Here is a 20079-nt window from a genome sequence, read left to right as displayed (position 1 = left end):
GGATGGACCATTGGGCTGATGGAATATGGCCGTTCTTACGTTATGTTCATTCATTACCAGTGCCTCCAAAACAGCTTCTGTTATTTTACTAAATCAAAGACCCCATTCGTAGCCTACAAGATTCCACAAGACTCCACAGCACAGTGACTGCTGGTAGTTAGCAGTCTGCTCCAGGACCTGTTCTGCAGATTGAGAAATTACTTCTGAATCTGAAGTTCATAGGCCTCTCTGGTCAGATTTGTGACTGAAACCAGGTTGATATAGATCTTGAGGTTTCTCTTGTTACGCTACTGTAGTGTTCCAGGTTGACTTGACATTTGTTCAGCAGACAGCAGGGATAAAACTCTGGCCCCACTGAAGAGAATGGGAGTTTTTCCATTGACTTCACTGCAGCCTGTATTTCACATATGGAGATTAAGGGCTTGATCGCAGTAAGGCCCAGACAAAGGCTATGATACTATACTACTGAGCTGGTAAGCATCCAGAGTTATGATCCAATAGGGTGAATTAAATTGAGGGGTCAGGCAGTCTAGGATGCTGCTGTCCCAGCTTATGCCACAGAAGAGTGAATAGCTGGTTGTGAGGAATATCATTCAAAAGCAGTCATGTCCGTGACTGTTCATCACAAGGCTCTTAAGCACAACTTGAATATGCCACTGCTTCTGGATGTAACTAAAAAATCTAAAATGGTTGCTGTGAATATAATGGACTTATTTTCAGAAATAACTGAGTAACCCTAGCATGTTGAAGTCATGTCTGGATATCAGCTCTAGAATTAGGACCATGGTCACTGATGACTCATCGATAGGGTGACTATACATCCCATTTTGGCCTGGACGGTCATTTTTTTAAGCCTTGTCCTGGCTGTCCTGACTTTTTTGGCAAAACTGTGCATTTGACCCTGTGGTGAGGCAATGACTCACAGACGCAGTGCCTCCTGCTGGCCATCTCGAGAATTAGCTCTTTCCAGCCCAGAGCACCCTCTGCAGGCCAGTGTCTCGCCTACTGGCCTCGTGTCCCTCCCAGACCCTGGTGCCCCTTTATCTTTGGGTGCTGCCCTCTAGCAGTGCCCCACACTCTGGGTCTCCCTTCCCAGGGGAATCCCCAACTCTCTGAACCCACCTTGCCTCAGTGGCTACTGTCAGTCATTATCTAGCCCCGACTCCCTGGAGCTGACTGCAGTCTGTAAACCACTCATCAGCAGCAAGGGGGTTAGGGCCTGCTGCCTTTGCCTATCTCTGGGCTGCCCCAGTACTTATTTGGCCTTTTTAGCAAGGCCTGCAGCCTGGGATTTTTCCTGGCTGGAGCTCCCTCTGCCCTTTCCCAGCACTGTTCCACCTCAGGTACGCTTCTCAATTCCCAGGCAGCCAGGTCCTTCTTTCTCAGGAAGCTAGAGAGAGAAAGTGTGTTAGCTTCTGGCCCACAGCCCTCTTATAAAGGTCAGCTGGACTCTGATTAAGCTGGCCACAGTTTGGCTGCGTTTCCCATCAGCCTACCTTTTCCCAGCTGCAACCCGCTCCAGGGCTGCTTTAACCCCTTCAGGGCCAGAGCGGGGTGACTACCCTGCTACAGGCCCATTTCTTCTTGCCAGCTGATCAGTTTGTTAGAGCAAATGGGAAAAATGCAGAGTTTTGCCAAAAAAGTGGGTTGCGACCCCTAGCAGGGTGCAGAGGAATGTGTGTGGGGAGGGAGAGGCAAGGGGCAACACCAGGCCTACATGGGAGGGAAGGCTCAGGAGAATGGCTCGGGCCAGGCCAGCCCCACGTGGGCAGGTGGCAGGGGGTCTTGGGTCTGCCCTGCATGCAGAGGGGGGCCTTGGGCTGGCCTTGTGCAGGCAGGCAGCAGGGAGTGCCTCAGGCCAGCCCCACCTGGATGGCAGAGGGCCTGGGATGGCCCTGTGTGGGCAGGAGGCAGGGAGGGCTCAGGGGAGGGCTTGTGCGGCTGGGGGAGGGGGGAAGGGAATTTGGGCTCAGGCCCGAGTGGTATCCCATTTTCCCTTTGGGAAAATATGGTCACTCTAGTCATTGAAGCTCTCCAGTTCAAAGAAGAGCATTATTAAGCAAAAATGACTGAGACTAGAAAGTGTAACATCAATAAGAGGCACACCTTAACTATATGTAATACTTCTAGCTCTACTTATAATGCTTGGCACTTACATAGCATCTTTTGTCCCAGGTTCATTGTTAAAATATTAGTATATTTTGGTATCCACAAGAGCACGATCAAATCATACAGAAGCATAAATAATATAATAATAAATATGTTAAAAGAATTTACAAACCAGCTGCACTATACTGAACTATTTGCCTAGGATTTTATCTTTAAGGGAATCAGAAAATACAAAAATGAAATCAAAACATCAGCTCTTATTTCCGCAGGTGGCTTTGCTCATACTGAAGGGCCAGTTAAGTCTGCCATGGATGGAATCCTCTTCTCTCACAGAGAAAGGATCCTTTCATCCTCCCCAGGGTGTGAAAGCAGGGAAAACTGACCTTCCTTTAGGCAAAAATCCAAATGATTCAGCATAGGCCAGTTTCTTAGGAAATACATAATCGGATTCTCAAACTACTCTGTTCCTAAATTTCTTTGAGTAAGGCTTTGCTACTTAAGGCTCTGATCCTGCAATTCATGACACATGGTCGGACTGCTGTATCCACTCACATGCATCAAAGTGAACGATAAGAGCCTGTGCTCTGGTCTACATACAAACATGCATAAATATAACTAACTGAGTTTTAACTCACATCATTTGAGTGTATTCTACTAACTGGGTGTACACAGACTTACGTTAAAACAACAAAAGGTATGAATTCAAACTGATTTAGTTATTTTGGCACAAGTTGAGGTGCAGACAAGTTGTAAGTTTTTATTTGCAGCATGCCCCCAACTCCTTCAAGCAACTTGCTGCCCCCAATTAAAGGCACAGCCAAATGAGTGGGAAGCATTCAATACAAATGGACTCTTTCTGGAATGCAGGAAGACAACATCCTCCCATGTGGAACAAAAATACATGGAGCTGCTAAATTAATGCTTGTAAGCAGCATACATGTGTTATATTTGACTTGCAGTGTACAAGAACATATATTAACTATTATGCAACGTGCCACTTATATGATGTTCTATCCACCCATGTTGTGTATATAAAATGATGACATACATTCATTATATATGAAATACATACTTTCTGTCTATGTGGGTTTGTCAGATCATATCAGACCCATTAGAGGTGATAAGCTTTCAGTCACTGAGTAATTCCTCCCCCTCCTCCCCAAGATAACAAGACACAGGGATAAGAAGGTGGAAAAGGTAATATACGGTAACAAAAGTATAAAATTATGGGACAGTACACAATTAAAATAGAGCTACATCTATTCAAAAGACTATTTAAGGTAAAATCTTGGTCTCATTGAAGTCAATGGCAAAACTCCCGCTGACTTCTGTGTGGCCTGGATTCCACCCCTAGAATCTAATACAAATAGTATATTTACCATAAGTTTCAATGATAGAGGTGCTAATGAGATCAATTCAGATACTTGAAAGTAACTGTACCAAATAAATATGAACTCTCATTCATCTACAAAAGATATTTTTTCCCCTGGCTAAAATCCCCCAACCAACCTCAGATCTCTCAGACCTTTCTAGTCTTTTACATGCATCTGAGGAAGTGGGTATTCACCCACGAAAGCTCATGCTCCAAAACGTCTGTTAGTCTATAAGGTGCCACAGGATTCTTTGCTGCTTTTACAGATCCAGACTAACACGGCTACCCTCTGATACTTGAGACCTTTCTAGGTTTGTAATAATAGTTAATGAGAATGAAGTATTCATTTTTATGCAGCTAGCAAATGATAAATCTAAATGTCAAATGTCGGTAGTAAGATGAGGTTCACACGAAGCATACTGCAGCAAACAGGAGGCCTCTGCAAAGCTTACCTGCTCCCTAAGATGAAGCATTATTTGAGTAACATGAATATATACTAGTTGTTTTTGCTGGCATTGATTCTAAGAAGTCTTCTCATGTGCTTAAAAGTACACGGGTTGTGCTGAATCAGGGCCCTAATGGATGCTGTTTAGAGAGTTAGCTTGTAGCTGTATTAAATTTTGAGGTTTTGCAGCTTGACATTATCTCACTTCAGAAAGTGAAAGAGATATAGACCTGCTTTAGCAATTGTATTTCAAAATTCAGGGAAACTCCAGAACTTAGATGATCCCTCTAGATTCAGTTAAAAATAACTAAGCCTTGTTGTTTTCAGAACCTGTACTGAAGGCATGTACTGCGAAGTGGCATAGAACAGGCATATGGAATTTTTGCTAGGGTAAGATAAATACCCAAACACTAAAAACAAATCTTTAGAGGAAACCCCCACTCCCACCCTCCAGAATGATCCTTTCTTTCCTTCCTCCTTTTCCACAAAGAAATTCCCACCTCACTTCCTGTCCCAGTTCAGAAGATTACAGACAAGAAAGAACATTTGTGATCTCTCTCTTGGTTCAGTGGATTAATGTTGTCATTGCAGCAGCCAGAAGAATCCAGAATTCCATACACGGAGCAATGAGGCAAGAGAACATAATGAAATGGGATTGAATTAGGGAGATTTCCTCATGCCCAAGTGCGGGGGAAGCAGTGCATTCTCTCAAGCTACAATTTCAAAGTTTCATTGCATTCTTGAGTGCCTTAGTCTTGCTCAAAAACTAAGCATAAAATGACCACCTTCCATTTTCCTCAGGCTTTGCTTATGTTGCTTAATGTTGCCACATGTCAATATCAGAGAGGAATCAGAGCAGAAAACATTTATTCAGAATTCTGCTCAACTTTGAGAGATTCAGTAAAAAGGGGACCCAAAGAAGGATCCACCCCCATTCCACCTTTTCCAAAACAAAACCTGATTGACAATCCAAACCAGCATCGATTTTAGTCAAATCCTATCCTTTGAGAATGTACTTTACAGAGAAGTGCAAAGAGATCAAAACTCAGAATACAGAAAACTTAGGACTTCTGAGAAATTCAGAACATTTAAATGAAGATGAAGCAAAAGGCAGCAGAAGTAAAGCGAATTTTGTCTCCCTCTACCTGTTGTTTGCTGCACAGTGTTTCTGTCCTTCTCCCCTCTAAGTAGGGAGTTGGGATCTGACAGGGTCTTTTACTTGCTCCACACTTTCCTAAAATAATCAGGAGCAATAATGTCAATTCACCAAACAAAAGGCCTTCAGGCAAAGCAGACAGCTTGCTGATCAATACTACTATTAATCTCTGTGCTCTGCATATGAGCACAAGTCGGTAAGACCCATGGTCATCTTCCACTTAGGAGTATTTTCAGTTTGGAAATGTATCCTGGGGTTTCTGTGAACTAATGGCAAACTGACTCTTGCAATGGTAAAACCCCAAGCCCTACTGTGACATTCAGGGAATAGGATCTTTTTTGGATAATACTGAATTTGTGATTGTGCAGTATCTGTTTTGTGATGATGTGTCCATATAACGCCAAATGTCAAGTCCTTTTTTTACTGCAGATGGACTCAAACCCAAATATGGGACCTAAACACTCAGTCCTCATTGAGCTGTGTGGAAGTTCAGATCCAGATCTCAACTCTCAAGCTCTGTTCCATCTGGAGTTTATACCAATATCGTAGAGCAAAGGGAGAATGATACCCATTCACCAGCAAATCATTACATTTTGATTTGTTTTAAGAAGCCCAAATGATACACCATTTGTTGCACTGGAAGTACTGAAGATTCAAGGAAGTGTGGGGGGATGCAGGGAGAAAGTTACCCTTAGTCTCCCCGAGAAGACAACACTAGATAAGGTGGTGAATACTGAATAATTTGAATAGTTTCCACCAGCTGTTCAATTCATCTATTAGCTCCTCTTTAAGGTAGTGTGTTCCTTCACCTGACTCACATAGTGATGTTTCTGGTCCTTGATTTGACAACTGAAACTTACTAGCATCAGAATAATGAAATATAAGTATAGAATGGCAAGTACTTCTGTGATGCTCTTGCTTCCATGAAAATGGTGTATTTGTGTGAAAAAAACAAAACAATCTTTTCCCAAACACCCGGGAAAACATTCCTAATGAGTGGATAACAAGCAACATGAACAAGGTCAAACCAAACAGCTGTTCAGAATTCAAATGACTGTTTGTAGGCCAAATATTTGCAGCTTTCAGCCAACATACCAGGCTTCCCAAGCTCAAAAAAACTGAACGCATGAAATTCACAAGCCAAGGGCCACATTCCATCATTTCTATCCACAGCTGTTGAACTGAACTCGTTTCTCAAATTTGGAGACACCAAATAATTTAATCATTAAACTCTCTTGGGGTGAATCATCTGGAATATGCCCAATGGGAACCAGTTTGTTCCATTGTAAATCCCCCTTCGGGGACTGGTGTACACCCATGGGCGTCAATAAGGCACTAGCAGCCACCAATAATGAGCCACCCTATTGAGTCACTGCTTTAAAGGTGCAACATGCTGGAAATGCAGTAGTTAGTTGGGAAATGGAGATTGTCTAACATGCAATACATCTCCCTTATCCACAAGATCCAAGCTCTGACTCCTGTGATGTGTATAAGTATAGGGGTAAACACATTCAGACAAGGACATTGCTTACAAACTGGCACTACCTAACAGGCACCACCTCTCTGCTCATGCCAATTACCATGTCAGGGTGATTTCACAGTCATGGTGACTGCTGCATATATATACGTAAGCTTTGGGTAGGAGATTTACTTAGCAAAGCACTGACTGATGTGAAAGAGACCAGACACCCAGCTCCACCATGAAGATGACGGGAGTCTTTTTACTCCTCACTCTGGCAGTTTTCTGCTTTTCTGGTGAGTACATTTTGTTATTTCCTGATATTCTGGAATAGCTGGTGATGGCCTAGTGCATTATCCCCTGGATGATGTAGTTAGCCCAGCCCAGTTTCTAGGCAGAGAGATGAGAGGGAGCCTTAAGGGACAGATGCACACACTGCTTAGGGGAGTTCTTCTTTCCAGGTATCAGTGCAGTAGCTTATTCTCTTTCCGTGCATGTGGAAGGAATAGTGGAGCCTGACCAAGTGTCCATGTTTAGATGCTGGAAGAGAGCTGCGCTAGCAAGTGAACTCTTGTGGACTACTTAACAAGCAACATCTCAGCATCTTTAACAAATATGAGCAAAGGGAACCTATTTCTTGCTGGTGGTGCAAACCGGGGATGTCTCCCATTCTGTGGTTAAAGGGTGAGTCTGGCAGTGAGAGCTTGATTGATAGAATCCTCTAATGGTTGGAGATATATTTGAGAGACCAGAGGGCTCCAGGCTACAGTGTGGTAAAATATTGAGCTGGTCCATCCCGCAGGAAATTCCAAAATTTCAAAATTAGTTTTTAACCCAAATTGGGACAAGAAGTTGAAATTTCCAATTTTTTTCCCCACACAATGGAAATTATGAACATTTTTAGTCTGGAAACATCAAACTGCCCTTATTAAAACATTCATTTTGAGACTATTGAAACATTATACCATGAATACTAAGTACAATATTTTTTATAAAATGTTAACTTTAGTATTACATTATATTTACATATGAAAGGTGAAACAAGCCAAGAAAATCGGAATGTACTCCATTTTGATTTTAAATTTATTTGGTATTTTTCTTTTGAAACCTTTCAGTTTTGACAAAGCGCTGTTTTCTGACAGAAAACTGTTCTGTCAATTTTTTTTTTATTGGTTTCAGTAGTTTACTACTGGCATTCTAAGATAAAAATAATGATTCTGTCTTCTGGATTTCACAGTGCATCTTGTCTTAGATTGCAAGGTTTTTGTAGCAGGCACTGCCACTCTCTTTGGGTCTTGTTCACAGCCAAGTACACAGCTGGCACTAAACAGTTAATAAAATTAATGACATCTTGCCTTTTAGAGGAGGTGGCCTGAATCTGATTCAGTTCCAGGATGATGCAAACATGGGATTTGGTAGTATACAAGAGACTGAAATTGATGCAAGAACTATGTGTAACTTTTGCTACTACATATTTGATCATTGGTTGTGCTAGACAAGAGAGTTTTGACAGAGATCTAAGAGTGTTAATTAATGTTGGGTCACACTCAACAAACTCTATGACATTGTAGTTTGTGAAAACCATTGACGTCTCTCACCTATTGGAAGCCACGACTGTTACAGGAGATGCCCAACATATACACATCCCAAGAGAAAGAAAACGGTGTCATTCCAAGAACAGCTGATTTCTTCTTTATAGTGTTATTATTTATATTAATGTTTCACTTGGAGGACCCAATTGAGATCAGAGGTGCTGAACATACATATAATAAGGAACAGACCCTGTCCCCAAGAGCTTGCAGTCCATATAGACAGGACAGATCCAGAGTGAAAGAAAGACTTTATTATTATCCTCACTAGTGACCTTGATACTAGACCTCACTAGTGAGGATAATAATGAGGAAATCAAGGCTCAGAAAGATTAAGTGACTTAAGAAAGGCCACAGAAGGAGTTTATAGTAGGACTAGGAATTGAGCCTGGGTCTCTTAAACCTCAGCCTGGCATCTTAACCATTAGACCATCCTGAGTTAACTGAGTAGTAAGCACAAAACTGACTCCCTTTAATCTTGCTTTGATGTGTTCATTTGACTGAAAGGGGCTTCGTTCCCTCTGATAGGCAAAAACTGTGCTAGATGCTGACACAGAATTCAAATATCCAGAAGTAAATAACATTTGTTAGTAGGCAAAAACTGTGCTAGATGCTGACACAGAATTCAAATATCCAGAAGTAAATAACATTTGTTAGTAGTTATAATAAGTCTTGATAAATGTATTGTATTCAACACTGAAAAACACTGCCATTATTTACCTCAAAGGAGGTAATATTTCATGAATGACCCACGAATACAGGAAACCTCTCAGTAATATTTACTAGCTACAGTTAATCCAAAGTAACAGTGGCTTTTTGTGGCTAGCATGGCACAAAGCAACCAATATGAACTGGTGAATCTGTCCCCAGGTGTTTAACTGAATAGCCTTCAAACATTTTGCTTCATTTGATCTTTTGTGTCTGTGATTTTGTTCCAGGTGCTGCCAGTCAAAATGGGAGCCAGGTGAGTTATTTTCCCTTGATCAAAAATAAATGGTTTGGAATGATTGCAGAGTCAAGATCTGTGGCAGGAAAAACAGTAAAAATTAAATGGGAAGTATTTGAAAGAGTAAAATACAAGAATGCTACAGGATCCAGACATGCAATTTTCATACAGTCAGACTAATAGCATTCAGGTCTAGATTTTTTAAGATATCTAGGCATTGCTGCACTCAGCATTGCAGTTCCAAATAAATTAATGTCCTAAATCTCATTTTTAAAAGTGACTTAGGCACTTAGGAATCTATATTCCATTGACTGTCAAGTGGGTCCCATATCCCAAACCATGTGCCTGAGAGAACTCCACTTACCTCCAATGATGTTCCAACCCCATTGAGGAGGCAGGAATAAAACCCACAAACAAATGCTGCACTCAACAACAAACATTTTCATCTGAGCAAAGACAAGCCCTCGGGTTTTACTGGGGATGATTCGAAGATGGGGCAGCTATAGGGAGTCACCTATACACATCCTCCAGCTAGTAAAATGTACCCAGTCCCCAACCCCTGAATATCCAAAATAATGCTCTCCAAAGTGATTAAGAGTCCAAAAAGCCACCCAGTCCCAGTCCCAAACAGAGTACCTTCCAACCCTTGCAGTGGTGCTGGGGCTTTAGTCCAGCGTGAGTTCGGACTGCTGCTGAGCTCTGGTCTCTAGTGCATGGACTGGTGTCAGTCTCCTTAATCCCTGTGCTGGCTGGGACTCCTCTGCTGTGTCCGGGCTGCTCTATCAGCCTGGCTACAGACTTGGATCCAGGTCAGCTCCTCACAGCCATTGCAGCAGTTCCACACCATTCAGTCACAGAGGACACCCTCGCCCCCATATGCCTGCCAGCTGGCCCAGAACCAATTAGTTGGCCTACAGCCAGTCCCTCATCCTTGTTGTGGAGTGACAGTTCCCCCCTCCAGTGAGAGGCAGGCTGGCAGCAGGAGGCCAAGGGTGGAATTTCCTCCCAGGCTCTAACTAACCAGAGCTCAAGAAGGTGGAGCATTTCTAGGGAGTGACTTCTTCACAGTTATAAAAAATGTTTGGGTGAAATCCTGGCTCCGTGATGGAAGTCAACATAAATCTTGCCACTGATTTCAACGGGGCCAGGATTTCATCCTTTGTCTGCATCTTACCCATCAACTAGGATCTTGCATTGTCACAGGTAAATCCATGTTAACTTCATTTAAGGCTCTGATCCAGCAAAGCACTTAAGGATATGCTTGAGTTCAGTGGGACTGCTCATATGCTTAAAGTTAAGCATGTCCTTAACTGCTTTACTGGGTTAGCAACATACTGAGACTTTATTTCTTGTGGCTCTCAACTTGTGCCAATAAAGCACAGCTAAGTCATGTGGTGCCAATCATATAGGAAGGGGTGATGGGGTTCTCCATCACTGCAGCTATCCTCCAGTTAGCATCAGCAGATGAGTAATCCAGAGAGATAGGAGGAAGAGTTTTCTCCTTAAACAGGGGCAATACAAGGATGAAATATTTAATAATCACGAGTCTTTCCTAGCGTCAGACGAAAATCCAGTTTAAATTGCCTAACCTGACAAGTTACAAATTGTGAGTCAAGCTTGGCAGACCCAATCTAGGCTTGTTTCACAGTTTGTAGGGCCTGCTGTCCTCCTGGGCCTTGCACCATTGCTCTGAAAACTAATACATTTGGATTCCAACCTTCAAAGAAAAGGCACTCCATCATCACAGGACCTCCCTTAAGAATAACCTGCTTCTAATCTCTAAAAATTCATACCTAGGCATTATCAGCAAAGTACCTCAGCTAGACATAGCTATCACAGTGGGTTTAAGGATAGAAATGGTTCCAAAGGTAACCAGAAGCCAAATCACATGGAGTTTTCAAGATTAAAACCATTACCTTGAATTCCACATGGGAGTAGATGAGAAGCCCATGGAGTTCATGTGTTTACAGAAGTAAGATCAGGAATGACACTTCGCTTGGTTGGAACCAGTATGGACCTTGAAGCTGGGTCAGGAGCTGTTCTGGCTTGGGAAGGATAGTTCTTTTTCTAATTCTGCCATCCTCAGTTTTATCCCCGGGTCCATAACTGATGCAGCAGTAAGGTAGATTTAAATTGGGATTCTTCTTTCTACAATTTCTTTTTATGTTTAATAGCTGCACAATTGAATGAGTCCTGCCTGCAATTTTGCCCAGCTAGCTCTTCTCACAGTTATAAGATGAGTTGGAAGCTGCTACTTTCAGGGATCCAGGAGACTGATCACCCTTTGAATGAATCTAACATGTCCTCAGGAACCTGACCTTCCCCACAATAAAGAGCAACTCACAACTAGGGTTGGTTGAAAACTTTTATAACTCACATTTTTTCAAAGAAAAACAAGATAATTTTTTCATGGGAGTTTTCACAAAACATGTTCCCATTTTCCCAGCAGCTCTACTCCCTACAGCCCTCTGTGTGTCCATTCCTTCAACACAGACAGGTTCGAAGGGATAGCAAACTCTAGAAAGATGTTATACACCTGGCTCTGCTGGTGGCAGATACTTCTCAGTGGGAAAAATTGGCTTGTTGTTTCCATTGTTTTAAATACTCCTGATAGATTGAGAGCCAGATCCTCAGCTGGTGTAAACGTGGGTAGCTCCACTGACTATGCTGATTCACACTACTTGAGGATCTGGCACAGGGAGTAGGTAACCCCATTATTATTGTAATTGTAGATCAAAGAAATGAGGAAGGAAATTTTAAATAAAATGACATTATTTTGTTTATAGGTTGACTGCAGTGAATTTAAGAATGTAGAGAGAGGTAGAGAGACCTACTGTTCAAAGATCTACCAACCTTATTGTGGCTCTGATGGCAAAACCTATAAGAACAAGTGTTCCTTTTGTGCAGCAGTCACGTAAGTACAGAAACAAGGAACTGCTCCTGAGGCATTAAAACTTTGAAAAGAATTGATTTTTCTGTCACTTCTATAGATCTTATTATCCCATAGCGTTGCCCCCATGTTCAGAATCTCTATGTGTTTGCCTATTTGCTCAGTTTCTATAGAGCTTCTCTCAGTAATGAGACCAAATTGATTAAAATACTGTTCACTAGAAGTCAGTGGAGAGCTCCTTATCTCAGCAGAGATTAGAGACTAGACAATCAAAAGGTGAGACCACAGAGCTACATCTCCCAAATGAGGCATTTGCTAACAAGAAATCTGGGACGCTAACAACTTTGTATAGGATTGATAAGTATTGGAAGTGTCAGAAGAGTTTACTCATGAAATAAGAATAAAAAGTCTAAACAAAAAAGAAATCCACTGTAGTTAGGAGCCCTCCTGTTTCGATCAGGGTTGATGCAAAGGCAGAGTATCATTCATGGATATAGTACGGGTGGTGGCCATCTTGCTGAAAATTAGTGTCAGGCTAAATTCTGTGGTCTTTTATGTGTGAAAACATCCCCATTGATTTCCCAACAGTATGGCAACCCAGGCTCATACAGATAGTGAACAAATTACCTTCCGGGCTGTTGAAGAACTTGAATAGGAGATAAAAGCATTAAACATTAGATATTTTCCACCATTTGTGAACCCAAGATGGCAATGTCTTAATTCTAGAGATAGGCAAACCAGATTGTCTGACATATGGAGTGACGCAACCTGTGTGCAAAACTTGAATCCCAGTTTCCACATTTAGTTAAAGTATAGTATATTAATTTAATTTTCTTGCAACTCTGGGCATTGTGGTTTTGTACAGAATCCTAAGAGAAAAAATTCTGCAACAAAGGAGGCAGTTTTTGCAATATTTCTGGCTCAACATCATAAGAGGAGATCCTTCTCTCATGAGATTTCCCATCGAAGTTTGAAGGCCCAAGGGGTTTGATAGTTCACATGAGCATCTATGCTATAATCTGTGAGGGGAAAATAGCCAAGGAATGGCTCTATCAATCTAGTAGAAAACTACAGATTCTTTGTTCACAAGTGGGTCAGTTGGGGACTTTAGTCTGTAACATCAAGTTTACTGCCTCTAATTTCTCTGTGTCTTCATTTTCTCCTAGGAAAAGTAATGGGACATTGAGTCTGAAGAAAACTGGTGAATGTTGAATGAATCCCCATTGTATCTGAGTCTGAAAGTCCAGATTACACTATCTGTATCCATTATCGGTTTGGATCATATCACTGTCTCTTGAGTTTACTTTATTAAACAAGCAAAGCAGGAGAAATTTTAGTCCATTGTTTCTTGTCAAGAAGAAGGGATTATGGACTGTAATGCTGTGTATGAGTTCTTTTCAGTATATAGAAAATAATTACAGAGCAGTAATTCCAGAGAACAAAAGATATAATACTGCTATGTTCATGATATACACACAGAGAAGTTAGATAAAAACATAAAATACCCTTTCTGGAAGGCTGCAATGTAACACTAACACTATTTGATATTTTTAGAAATCAGAACCCTAGCACACAAGAACCCCAAAACAGAGAGAGAGAAAGCAGGCTGCTTCCTAAAATAGAAAGGCTCACTCAACCTACCATACTCTAGGCAGACTCTCTGCAGACTGACTGCTGCTGGACCCCAATTACATGCTTTCTTTCAGAGCCATCTAGCATGCAAACAGGACCAGAAATTAAAGTGATAGCTTTGTCAAACAATCTCCACTTAAGTTTGATCAGTAGTGGCTCTTTTTCACCTCTGATAAGCTGGCTTTACATGTCTCATTTGTAGCCCTGAACAATTGTCTGGTTTGCTCTTATACTTTGGACTATTACTGCTTTACTGGGCTCTTGGATCGTTTGTTTTGGCTTTGTTTGTTCCCCTTTTCATTTATCATCTGTGAATATTCCAGGCAATGGGTTCACTAGAAGAAATGTTCATGAAAACTGAGAATGTTTAGCAGATTTTTTGCGGGTGTTAAGGGAAAGCAAATTTTGAGCTTGAAACATATCAGTCTGGTTCAGAATAAAGCACTGATAAAAACTGCAACAACATGAAAAAAGAGGAAGAGATCTCTCTGCCCTTATTCACCTTTTAAAGGTGAATGAATTTGGAAGACAGACAAACAGACAACACACCAAACTCCTCATTTGTCAATCCAGACCATCATATTGAGGAATCGGCCTTAGCACACTGTACAGTGCAACAGAATGACTGATGGTGAATTTCACAGTCAAAAGGAAGAGTTACAACTGGGCTTTGTGAATGGGGCACCTACTGAGAAGAGCACTAATAGATATTGAACACAGATCTGACAACCATCCCCATCGTGAAAATAACAGGTGTCTTTGTTGTCTTCACTATGATGATAATTTGGCTTCCTGAGTGAGTAAGTTTTGGTCCCCTTTGTTGTGACGAAAAGGCAACTGACAGTGTAATCATCTGTTGCTAACAAGCCTCAATTAACCTCTTCAAGGCCCCAGACAAGGAGAAGGAGGGCACATTAGTGACGGGAGCACATTCTATTCTACTCTAGGAAGTCCTCTCTGCTGGTTGGTGGGTCACCACCTATTACCTTCTCTATTCTGTTGTGAAGGCTGGAGCTAATTGGCTCCCAGGTGTGTTAGACTTAGCTAGAAAGTTTGGAGGTTGGCAGGGAGGAGCATCACTAGGACACTAAACTCTGGATACCATACTGAGCCCTTGCAATGATGTATCTGTAAACTAAGAATATGACCAACTTCTTCTTAATCCTTTTTTAAATGATTGGTGCAGAAGGAATGTGTCCTCTGTTGGTGCTGTGGTTTTAGGGTGAGGGTACTGGGCTCAAGGGGTGAGAAAGGAGGTTTATCAGATGGGTTTTGGTAAGTCATGTTTTCTTGTCTTATACCAGTTTCTTTGTTTGGGGGCATATTCCTTGGGTTCTGTTTTAGCATCTCCAAGCTTCCATCCTCCACTAAGGCAACATCTTGCATTTTAGAAAGTGTGAGTTAGTGCAAGACTGTGCATAGACATAGGTGCCGACTCTGGGTGCTCCAGGGCTCAAGCTCCCACAGAAAAAAATAGGGGGTGCTCACAACCCACCAGCCACAGCTGTTTGGCAGGGTGGTTGATCAGCTGTTTGGCAACTGGTAGGAGACACTGTGGGAAGGGAGGAGAGCAGCCCGTGGTGGGCTGGTGGCAGGCCTTGGGGGAGGGGGCAGAGAGGGGATAGGAAGAGGTGGAGTGAGGAAGGGGTGGAGCAAGGGTGGGGCCTCAAGGGACGGGACAGAGAGAGGTGGAACACCCACTGGGAAAAATAAAAGTAAGCACTAGTAATAGAGGAAAGTGGTAGCTCAGTGTAATATTTACTGTCATCTATAGGCTTTTTTGCTTCTCTTATGGTTTACAGCTACTATATCCAGCCACATATGAATAAAAAATGTTCAGCTGAGAATCGAGGGTGTTCATTCATTTTGAGTCATACACAATCTGTAATATTGCATATTGTGGAGATCATAAATATACAGAGCCCTTTGTCTCACATCTGGAACCTTCTGGAAATCCAGATTATTTAAGAGAGAGTTCAGCCTCATGTGCAGCCTTAGACATTAGTGCTGAAACAAGCTGAATAAGTGGCTAATTCCAAGAAGAACTGATTCATCTCTGGAAGCTGTTGCTGAGGTCATTTGAGACCAAGTGTTAATTTCACTCCCTGGAGCATATCTTGCCTATGATTAGCTCACTCCTGCAGAGAGGACATCCAGGAGAGTGCTGCTGTAAGGCTGTGGCATTCTGGACATTGCTTTGACATTATTTCAGAAGTGATTGAAGTAAAAAATAAAACCTAAATCAACATTCTGAATTCTTTGAAAGAAATATCTTTAGGAATCCACAGCTGGCATAAATCAGTGCAACTCCAGTGAGGTCAACAGAACTATGCTGTTTTATACAAGCTAGAGTGTGTCCTCAGAACCAGCTGCGCAAAAACTTCTAGTGGAACAGTAAATCCTGAGGAATGTTCTCTGTCCAACAATAAACAGATCCAGTCATTATGTACTAGAGTCATTTACAGCTCCATTCTCATCCCATTAGGGCAGAAATGTCCATGCCATGTTGTTCGCTGGGATAGGTTTCATTCCATTTTTTGATAGATGAGTGTTTTGAATTTAATTTCTCTCCAACATTGTATCATGCATGTCTGTGTGTTTGTTCCATGAATTGCCAGTCAGGATGATAAGATGAGTCCACTTATTACTGCTACTCATCTATCACATTTCCCAGATCAGTATAAATGGGTTGCACCACACTTTGGTTGAGATCTCTATGTATGAGAAACACTAAAACCAATAAGAAAAACTGGAAGGAATCAAGCAGGAAAACTACCCCAGTGCCATCAAACCAAGGGAGTAAATCGCTGTGGTCCAGCTATCCATGTAGTCAATACAATCTGTACTTAGACCGTATGAGATACAAAGCCAGATCCTCATCTGTCATAAATAGACGTAACTCCATTAAAATCCCCAAAGCTACATTGATTTCCACTAGCCAAGAATTTGGGCCACAGAGAGCAACAGAGAAGGGCAATGGGTACTGTTTATCTTGAATTTTCTCTTAATCTTACACGAACTCTTCTGGAGCTTTTATTCAATAGCTCTGCATTTCAGGGCCAATTCCTTGTATGTGTCAGCTCTGCTAGCTAGTTCATACCAGTAGAGTTGTGCCATATCAGATATTACATGTAACAGAAAAGGCTGTAGGGTCATCCCTTCCCCCTCAACCCTAGATAGTACTGAAACTCTTGTCCCACATGACCGTCAGCGGGCGAGTTAGTCAGACAGACAGGAGGCCTTGCTTTCTCCTCACAGGCAGAGAGGAAAAGAGGGAAATCTTGAACCTGAGTGTATAAAATTGGACCAGAATGAGAACCATTTATCCACTTCTCTGAACTGTGGAGCCATAGAAGAAACAGGTGGCAAAAATCATCTAAAATGTTATAATATTCTCTAGCTGGGAGGTGAACGGGGGTACCTGCAAGCTACCACTAGATGTCACTAATTGCCCAATGGTCTACCAGTCTGTTTGCAGCACTGATGGTAAAACATACAGCAACAACTGTACGCTTGGTGGACCAATCAGGCAAGAGCAGAAATAAATGACTAATTCTGAATGAAAAAAAATACTCTCAGAGCTGATCCACCCTGAAGCATTTATTTCCCCAACATGTGGCCACAAACCAGATGGTATATTTATTGGTAGCTTTTTGTGGATGGGTAGGTATGTGCTAGAGGGTGCAGGATTCAGCAATTTCTGTGAAGTTAAAATGATTCCACCAGAACAAAATAAGGCTGTTTCAAATTCATTATAGATCATTCCCAACCCAGTTTATGAAGCCTCTGCAAAGAGCTGTGTATCAGTTTTGAGCAGGGAGACAAGGAGACTTGGTTTTCCATCTCCTACACCTTGTAGAGTCACTTACACCAATAAAAAGTAGGGCTTGAATACTGCAATTTTGACTTGGTAGCATTTTGTATCCACTTTGCACTGGCTACATGACTATACAAGGTGCAAGGCAATGGAGAATCAGGCCAGGAAGAGGTGCCATAGGGAAATGAACCTTTTAAAAATGAGTGTACAGGCCATTAAATGCAGAGACTCATAGGCCAGCCATTTTCAGATATATTATAGAAAAGTGTTAATAGACCTTGGGCAAAACTTTGAAAAACAACTTAGAGATGTAGGAGCCCAAGTCCCACTGACTTTCAAGGAAACGTAAGCACCCAAATAACTTTTGAAAATAGGGGCGAGGCTCCTATGACACATAGGTGCTTTTGAAAATATTACCCCTTGACTAATTGTATTTTGGAATAAGATCTTGAAAAGCCTATTGTAACATATTTCCCCAAGAAACCATTGGTGCTGCTCTTTTCTTAAAACGCTTTTTAATCTCTGCTAGCATTACTGTGTTGATGACTGCTGGTGGTTACCATTTTGCTGAGAAATGATAGCTGTAGTAACCTTGGTTTTGGTTTTTGTCAGGCAGATTGTAGCTGGCTTTAGCTGAAATTGACTAGTAGAACAAAAGATTTAGGGGGAGACTTCCAGAGGAACAGAGTGGAGTCAGGTGCCCAGCTCCCACTGAAAATCAACGTTAGCTAGGTGTCTAACTCCCATTTGTGCCTTTGGAAATCTCCCCTCTAAATATTAAGCCATAATATCCAAAGGCTTCCAATACCAGAAAAACTAGATAGGCCTAGTGGCAGGAGATCAAAGGAAGAGCACCATCAAACCTCTATGTTGAGATTATTCAGTTGAACAGTATATAAATATTTGGGGGTCGAGGGAGAGTGGGGGATGAGAAGAGTGAACTGTTTTATCTGAAATTAATTTTTCCTTTATAAAAAAGTCCAGTAGAACGGTAGTAAAGAATTTTTTAAACCAGTCTGTAAGCTTCTGTAGCAGAGATATTAGCTATCCAATTGTATGGACTGGTTTAAGATTCTCTAGAAAGGTTCTCATTCTAATTCTGTGGGTTTTTAGTTCAATTTCTACAGAACTCTATTAATTTTATCCCTATTAAATTGTATAGGACTCATCTATAAGGGTTCTACCCTCAAATACATGTGCACAACTCTCAAAGTCCAGTTGCATATCTGAGGGCAAAATTTGGCCCATCATGTATGAATAAGTAGCATCTATTGGATTAGTTCACTGGAAAACTTGAAATGTTTAACTTACTGATTATACATTTAGATCATTCTCTCTCTCTCTTTCTGTGTTTCTTCTGCAGGGTAAGTTGTGCAAAAATTAACATGAGGAACCCTGCTGCAGGTCTGAGGATGAATGAAAGTGCTTTCACTTTCCACAAGCAGATCACCGCACAGAGACACATCTCTGCTCTTTTCAGGCTGATGGTGTCACTGTCTCTTAATTTGCTTGTTCAATAAAGCATACTAAGCAAAACTGTTTGTCCGTTTTCATTCAGAAAGGGAATGTGGTCTTTGATGTCTCCTACAAACTCTTTCCAGATTATTGGAAAAGCATTAATTAGCATGGCTGGTCAAGAAATTATTTTCTTTTTACAGTAAAAAATTTCAGGTTTATGTCAAAAAGCTGAAAACCCAAAGACTCTCATGTACATTTCTACGTATGTTGCAGATGCTGCTTATTCTCAGTCTGGTTTCCCTACAGTGGAAGAGTGTCTCCTGATGAAGCCGTGGAGCCAAAGACCGCAGCTGTCTTTTCCAGTTCTCCTGATGTTTGCTGCCTTTGTCACAGTCCTAGCTACAAGGCATATTTTAAAGCAGGCTAGTTACCCTTATCCCTTGCCAACACTCAGTATGAACCTGGTGGACCTTACTGTTCACAGACACAACTCCAGCACTTTTTGTCCCTTATGAGATTCCCCCCGTCTCGCCCCAGCCTAAAGTAGCTTTGTTATTACCTTGTCTCTAGTCAGATTACACGCTTACCTTAAAGTGGTTCTGGCCAACAGACCACTCTGCCCTGCATCTGTGGGCAGTTATAGGGACTCTGGCCCCTAGGCTGTCCTACCCTGAACGCAAGGGCACTGTAATTGATTCTGGCCAGTGGGCCGTACTGCCCTGACTGCAAGGGCAGCCATATTGTCTGCAGTCTCTGGGTTGTACAGCTTTCAGCCTAAAGACAGTCAGGTAGACTGTAACCATGTTGGTATCACAACTCCTCCACGCCCCAAAGGAGGACAGGGTGTGCATACCGTGTGACACGCTTCCTCACTTCCCTAGCCCCTCATCAGATATAACTTGGTACTAAGGAGAATCTGGCCCTGTATGTGTAAAAACAACTCCATGGAGTTCTATGGATCTAAGACTGGTGAGGTAGAGAATAAGGCCCTTTAGAGATGTTTTAATTCTCCCACTATCCCCTCTAACCTTTTAAAAATACTAAAAAGCTTTTCTCTTCAGCAGGGCCAACTACACAAATCAAATGCAGAGTTTCCAGGCCAGCCCACTGTGGAGAAGTTATGAATCAAATGAAAGTTAGGAACATTTTCAAAAAGGAAATGGACAGGTCAGTTTTCAAAATACCATAACTTTGATTCACCTTTTT

General features: G+C 41.8%; 1 protein-coding gene across 2 annotated transcripts; it reads left to right on the top strand.

Moving 5' to 3' along the window:
* Window positions 1-6744: 6744 nt before the first annotated feature.
* Window positions 6745-18879, top strand: LOC127055666 (serine protease inhibitor Kazal-type 6-like). Of its 2 annotated transcripts, XM_050962897.1 has the most exons (5): window positions 6745-6837; window positions 9069-9094; window positions 11863-11990; window positions 13133-13167; window positions 18779-18879. In XM_050962897.1, exons 1-5 carry the CDS (start codon window positions 6783-6785, stop codon window positions 18781-18783), a joined length of 249 nt encoding a protein of 82 aa, XP_050818854.1. In that variant the 5' UTR covers window positions 6745-6782; the 3' UTR covers window positions 18784-18879. The 2 variants fall into 2 exon arrangements, with proteins under 2 accessions (XP_050818854.1, XP_050818853.1); XM_050962896.1 differs by lacking the exon at window positions 18779-18879 and having other exon boundaries at window positions 13133-13233.
* Window positions 18880-20079: the final 1200 nt, after the last annotated feature.

Source organism: Gopherus flavomarginatus, chromosome 7, assembly GCF_025201925.1.
Source record: "Gopherus flavomarginatus isolate rGopFla2 chromosome 7, rGopFla2.mat.asm, whole genome shotgun sequence".
Classification (NCBI taxonomy): domain Eukaryota; kingdom Metazoa; phylum Chordata; order Testudines; family Testudinidae; genus Gopherus; species Gopherus flavomarginatus.
Note: the sequence above shows the minus strand (reverse complement) of the source record. Positions and strands in the feature narration are given on the sequence as shown.